Genomic DNA, 6,609 nt, shown 5'->3' with positions numbered 1-6,609 from the left:
GAAAAAACCTGGTTCAGGTATGCAAAAAAACCGGGTTTCGAGTATAATTAGAATCGGGTTTCGGGTATAACTAGAACCGGTTTTCGGGTATTATTGGATTTAGATCGGGTTCGGGTTTCAGCATTGAATGTCATACCCAATCCGTACCCTACAGGTAGGGTCGGGTTCGGGTATTAAAAACTCGGGTTTAAAAAAACCGGTTCCAAGTTTTTTTCCAGGCCCGGTTCTGGGTTCGGGTTTTTTGTGCACCTCTACATCCATACGCAAGCCCAAATCCAATTCCATGTGCAATCTCAGCCATTAGATCCAAGCCCAATAGCATAACAAAAAAATAGAAATAACAAATATGTATTTGATATTTGTATTGATAATGTATCCTTGGTTCGTATAATTTGTTTACGTAGTACTCAGTTGTTGTTGTTTTTTTTTTTTTTTTTTTTTTAAGAAAACAAGAGACTTGGGACACATTTCTCATATATTCTTCCAAATACAGGTTACATAATAACATAAATTTATAAACATGCATGAGCTAAAGACTAGGTAGCCACAACGTTCACTACCTCCTTATTTGCAGGAATTAACAAACCACAAATGACTTCTTGATTTATTTCGGCTGCTAACTTAATCCATCAATCTCCCTGGCCTCTTGGTTTTGATTTTTGGGCCTCATATGCAGCCCAGTGGTATAAACCAGCCCACTAACAGTAGACTGGCCCACATCAATAACGGTAACCACAATTCACATAATTAATACAACATTTATAATCAATTTATTTATTAAATATGAATATAAGAAAATCACTCGCTCATGCATTTGCAGCATTTCCCTGGTTATATCTTCTTTACAGAAATCGCCGCGTTATAAATTTTGTTCCTTAGCTCTCGTTCAGCTACCAGTTGTTTCGCAAACCTGTATATACGAAACGAAAACATGCATTAACAAAGTTGTACGTTAAAGGTAGCAACTATAATTCGGTAAAGAAGTTGTACTCGGTCAATGCTTCGTTGTTTAAAACGCCACCTTCAACCGGTTCAACTTCTCCGGTATCGGTATTCATCCGTGTAACTCGCTTTCTTAGCAATGTGTGGCCAACTTTTTCGAGATCACGTAAATTTGCCTTTGTTGCATAGTCCATCGAAGCCGTGTCTCCGATCAACTTAGTTTCCTATATGTTTGCATGTAGTTTCATGTTGTAATGTAACGTACTATTGCCCATTTAGATAGATAAATTTAAGACAATACTATCAACTTATCAGTTTTCAAAAAATTTATTTACATGTTTCATTTTTGTTAAACATCTTTTTTGGTATATGTCAATATCTTTTTACCATTAGTTACTTAAACGAAACATTATGTTAACCAAATCATGATTATATTGTCAAATTACCTCTTGAAGAATTAATAGTGAAAAAAAAAGTCACTAAATAATAATCAGGTTTTATAATTGTTCAATTAAGGTCATACCAAAAAAAAGTTATCACTTAATGTACAAAAAAATTATATATGATTCATTTTTACTTTGTTATAATTATAAACTTTTTTAACATTCATAAAAAAATTTGTAAAATAAGAAAAATTAATAAAAGTTGAGTAGTTAAGGTTAGTTTGATTAATATAACAATAATACACCTAAAAACTTACTTACAATTTAATGAACTTTTATTCCCATTAAAATAAGTTCATCATGCATGTATATTATATACCCCGAATATGTGTGATATTTAGGTGAAGCTTATACCTGAATGCGGAGATAATTTTCAACCTTATCATAGTGTTCAAAGACAGCGACATCGGAACTTGCTTCGGTGAACATACTTATCAATGGGGATGTAAAATTAGAATTGACCAGCCACCCATTAGAATTGACCAGCCACCCAAACAATCCCCATTTTGGAGCAGTTCCTGCATTATATATGTGTTTATCCTTCTCGGAGCCCGTACCTAACGATATCACTAGATATCGGCTATAGTCGTCGGCCTCAATTCCGAGGAAATTGGGGTGTTCATTCTTGATTTGCCTTGCCACTTCCCCTAGCGCCACCGCACACTGCCAAATACAAAGTTACGAACCCAATATTTCTCATCTCGGGTCGTTGTTAAAAAGTTTGGGGATTGCCAATTAATTATCTGGAGGGTCGGCCTATATATGCCCGAAATATAAAGAAAAGGTAAATTGTACTTTTCGTTCTTTAAGTTTACTCTAAGTTGCCTATTCTAGTGTTTTTTTAAGTAAAATAACTGAAAACATCGTTATTTATTTGAAAGTTGTAAAACATTAATTACCCCCTTTCAACTAGCCGAGCTTAACTTTCTTTTAAGTCCAATCATGTGTCTGGCATATGAGAAGAATTCTCCCTCTTTAATATATATATATATATATAATTTTTATATTCTTTTTGTTAATTTAATTTATTTTTTAAATAAAGTGGAATAAAGACCAAATTGCCATCACACGATTTAACCAAAATAAAAGGAAAAAAAAGGTTAAAGCTTGTTATTCAAATTGACTTGATGTGTTTCAGTTTTTCAAATGAACAGACAATTTATTTACTTAGGTTAGTGAAATTATATTACAAAATCTAAGGAACGAAAAGTGTAATTTACTTTTTAAAAATAAATTGTTGGCCTGCTTAATTCCACACTTGTATACCAGCTCAGATACGTATACACTAGTATTGTTAAGTTAGTTACAGGGTTATTTGCTACGACGCCCCCATCGACGAGGTTGAACTCTTTGTCACTGTTTTTAAAACCGTGAGCAGGAAGGTACGTAGGTGCAGCCGATGTACCGATGCAAATATCTGAAATCAGTGCATCCTTGCCATCCTGTCTTCCCGTCTTCAAAATAAACACATTATATTATTAGGTGTATAATATGTTCCAGTTGGCCGGGATTAAATTAAACCGACTATGCATGATTTCTATCATTAATGCTATTTATTAATAAAACGTAGCGTGTATGCATAGGTCCATATATATGTGTGTGTGCGCATGTGCGCGCGTGTACCTGATATGAGCTAAAGAACATAGGATCCATGGATATATGTCAAAAGTAGGGATGATAACGTTCGTCAACGTCTCACTAAGCTTCGTAGTTGATAGCTTTTCGTTTATGACCTTTCTAAGAGCGCGCCCGTTGTATTGGGGCCCAAAAGTTGCCTTCACCTTCGTTTTAGTCTTACTTATAAACGCGGTAATTGGGTCACAACAACCACGAAAGAAGTCAAAGGGCCATCTATATCCAATTTGCACCAAATGCCAACATACAAAAACCAGAAACAAAGAATTCAAATTAGTTAGTATATCTCAGGGTATATATCTTATCAATCATGTGATAAAATAGATAGGTGTCTTAATTATGTACTCGACTTGTGGGAAAATCTTGGGACTGTTTTCCTTGTAAAAGCCAACAATATCTTTAGCAGCAAACAAAGGTCTGTTGTCTCTGTTTGGAGCCGTAAGCATGGCTGTGACTAGCCCCCCGGTACTTGTTCCGGAAATCACATCGAAGAAATCTGCTATCGCTGCTTCATCATCCTTAGATATTCTCTGTGTAAACACATATTAGTTAGAAACACATCATAGTCGATTTAGTGGCACCTTTGTCACATCCAGCCTCATGAAAAACCATTTGTATAGTGCTTTATAAAATTATCTTACATACTAATTAAATTTTATACACACATGATGTCTTTTAGGCTAACTATATATTTTTGGAGACGCTAATGGTATGTTTGAGAACTACGATAACCGCTTTAGCCATGGTACCGTTTATGATATAAATTGACTATAATGCATGTTAAATTAATATACATGGGTTTATTAGGATTGTTAACATATATATATTTTTTTTTGAATGACCAACAAAATTCTATACATGTTATTATTATAAAAACATAATATTAATATGCATGGGTTTATTATAATCTTTTTAAATTTTACACTTTTTATTATTGATTTTTATTAACGGCCCTAACTAGTAACTACTCCCCTAATTATTTAAGAGGCTTGCATCTCTACCACACATGAGCTAGTCCCACAATGTTACTTTTCATTATATACATGGATTTATTAAGATTATTAATGTTAATATTGATTTCTGGCACACACGCATTTGAGATTTTGTACCTTAAGTTCGGACTCAAGATAACTGAGAATGACAGCAGGGATGATGCCTTTGATACCTCCACCATCGATACTAAGGATGGTTATGCAGTTCCCGAATGTTGGAGGTGGGAGTCGGCCACGAATTGTTACTGGGGTATTGCTTGCCATTGTGAAGTTGTAAGGTAAATACGAACTAATGGGATGCTGTTTGCTCCCTACCTAAGTTTCCTTTTATAGGCGAGCAGCCTGTCCCTAAAATCTTAATATAATACCTCTAATAGTACATTCTATATTATTAAAATTTGTGTAGAAAACCCTAAGAGAAAATCACCAAGATCAATTTTTTTAAATTGTAGTTTTAACTTTGCAACACGTTTTAAAAAGAAGTAACTTTAGTGTCATTTAATCGTTAACTTTCTATCTAAGAGTCACTCAAATTTCATTTGTTGTCTCAATATTGTGTAATTATTAGATTTCTAGGTTACATTAATATTAATGTGTTGGGTCAGGTATATTAACCTCCTAAAAATAGCCATTTATTAACTGATAGTAAGACTATGTGGTATACTCTAACACTCAACATAAGTAAAGATGACATGACACTTTAAGTATGCATTAAACCACTCATCACTAGTGTTAGTGTGTTAAAAAGGTCGATGGATTATGCTTTTCACGGGTTAAAAGGAACAATATGTATTAATTATGTATTAGTTACTAATTGATTTGTTATTTAATTATAGGTTAAATAGATTAAACCATTTGGATGACATAGAGTGAAAGAGAAAAAAATAAATGATGTATAGCTTATGTGAAATTAAGATGGATTAGAGTATAACCTATGGCCTAAGCTTCAAGTGAACGAACAATCGAATTACGTTGATTTAAGAGCATTTACAATCAATTATTCATCTTCATCTCTATAAATATACTAAAAATCATTACATTATCTCTAATTTTCAGTTGAATAGTAATTTTTTATACATTTATCATTGTCTTTTTTTCCTCCTCCATCCACAATCACTTTTAAAAAATATTAAAATTTAAAAAAGGTTGAAAGGGTTTTGCAAAATTTAGTGATAAATAAAAATATTTTTTACATTTCTTCGTACACGACCATTTTATTAAATATAGAAATCTCATTCACATGAATATGAAATGTGGAATGTAAATGCACTTAACATCAATTTGTAATTGCTAGTCTCTTTTCAGGTGTGTTCCTTTTTTATTTTAATTATTAAATTTAAAGTCATTGAACTCTTGATATAATTTGTTTTTTGAAGTGGGTATTCTGTCAAATATGATAAATCTCTATTTGATGCGAACTTTAGATTATGCCTATGATTCGCAATATGTTTTTTTGATTTAGTCTGTCCCAAATTGTTCTGTTTACTTTAATAAAATTTAAAGTGCATTGCCTTTCGGATTCTTGATTTAATATGTTTTTGAAGTGGGTTTGCCTCAAATGTCATAAATGAAATTTTAACGAATTTGATGTTTACCTTAGATTATACTCAATTTGATTTTCAATATGAATTTTTGATAAGTATTTAAACGAAGCATTTAAAAACTAGACGAAGCATTTAAAAATGGTATGGAAGCGTCTGAAAATTGTACAAGGCATCTCAAAACTACACGAAGCTTCTAAAATTTGTATGGAAACGTCTAAAAATTGGATGAAGCGTCTAAAAACTGTACCAAACCTCTACAAATCGTACGAAGTGTCTAAATATCATATAGAAGCGTATGACAATTGTTCGAAGCATCTAAAAACGTACGAGACTTCTAAAAATAAATGTAGAAATTATTTATTTCAAGCAATCGTCTAAAAATCATACGAAACGTCTACTTATAGAGACATCTAAAAAGTTGGAGCTAGCGTCTAAGCTGTCTAAGCAGAACGAAGCGTCTAGGGCTTAGATGTTTCTTCTTATCCTAGACGCTTCATGTGCATACTTAGATGTTTCAGAGAAAATGTTTAAGTTTTAGACATTTCCCCTTAGTAGACTTATGTGTAGACGCTTTCTATGAAATGTGCCACGTGTCACGAAATAAGTAGTTTGTTCATGGGTCCGGCTACCAGATAAAGCCCCTAAAGGCTAGACGCTTCACTTTTGTATAAAGTTTTGAGTCCTCAATTTTCGTGAAGTTTCTAAATTTTAGACGCTTTTCATGTTTATTTTGGTAAATAGATGTGAGACCATGGTTAGTTTGGTGATTTTTCCGTCTTCTTCCTCATTTTCGTTGAATAACTAATTAATACCGTTAGTTCCTCCAAGTTAATCTTATTCCATGTGCAAATCACATGAGGGGTGTTTTGTATTTTAAATTCCCTTTTTATTTAATATTAACGATAGTTTATCTTTACTTCGATAACCTTATTTTATCTTTATTATTTACAGCAAAACTCTTAAACAATACTAACACATGTAAAAAAAAGGAACTCATATAACGATGTTAAGTTATTGGATAGAGAGAATTGTCCTTCCGATTATCTTAAATTA

The 6,609-nt window shown here is 32.6% G+C and overlaps 1 protein-coding gene and 1 pseudogene across 2 annotated transcripts; both read right to left on the bottom strand.

Annotated features, from left to right (window-relative positions):
- Positions 1-535: 535 nt before the first annotated feature.
- Positions 536-1,782, bottom strand: LOC143635303 (patatin-like protein 1). The gene is made up of 3 exons (XM_077103165.1): positions 1,740-1,782; positions 991-1,166; positions 536-910 (listed from the first exon to the last, which is right to left on the bottom strand). The coding sequence occupies exons 2-3, from the start codon at positions 1,134-1,136 to the stop codon at positions 832-834; spliced, it is 225 nt and encodes a 74-aa protein (XP_076959280.1). The 5' UTR covers positions 1,137-1,166; positions 1,740-1,782; the 3' UTR covers positions 536-831.
- A 1,118-nt stretch (positions 1,783-2,900) lies between these two features.
- LOC143635314 (patatin-like protein 2) lies at positions 2,901-4,352 on the bottom strand (annotated as a pseudogene). The gene is made up of 4 exons (XR_013154033.1): positions 4,130-4,352; positions 3,366-3,550; positions 3,009-3,236; positions 2,901-2,909 (listed from the first exon to the last, which is right to left on the bottom strand). The product of XR_013154033.1 is annotated as a patatin-like protein 2 (transcript).
- Positions 4,353-6,609: the final 2,257 nt, after the last annotated feature.

This window comes from Bidens hawaiensis, unplaced genomic scaffold (assembly GCF_021521415.1).
Source record: "Bidens hawaiensis isolate Kalapana, Puna unplaced genomic scaffold, B.hawaiensis_p1.1 tig00007430_1, whole genome shotgun sequence".
NCBI lineage: Eukaryota > Viridiplantae > Streptophyta > Magnoliopsida > Asterales > Asteraceae > Bidens > Bidens hawaiensis.
The sequence above is the reverse complement of the archived record's forward strand: the minus strand, read 5'-3'. Positions and strand labels throughout refer to the sequence as shown.

What these genes read in the sequence shown, in the direction of transcription:
- LOC143635303 (XM_077103165.1), bottom strand. Translation starts at nt 1,136, where the DNA reads ATGGACTATGCAACAAAGGCAAATTTACGTGATCTCGAAAAAGTTGGC. An exon ending in AACAACGAAGCATTGACCGA is followed by an intron (nt 911 to 990) that starts GTACAACTTCTT and finishes TCGTATATACAG; the next exon opens with GTTTGCGAAACAACTGGTAG.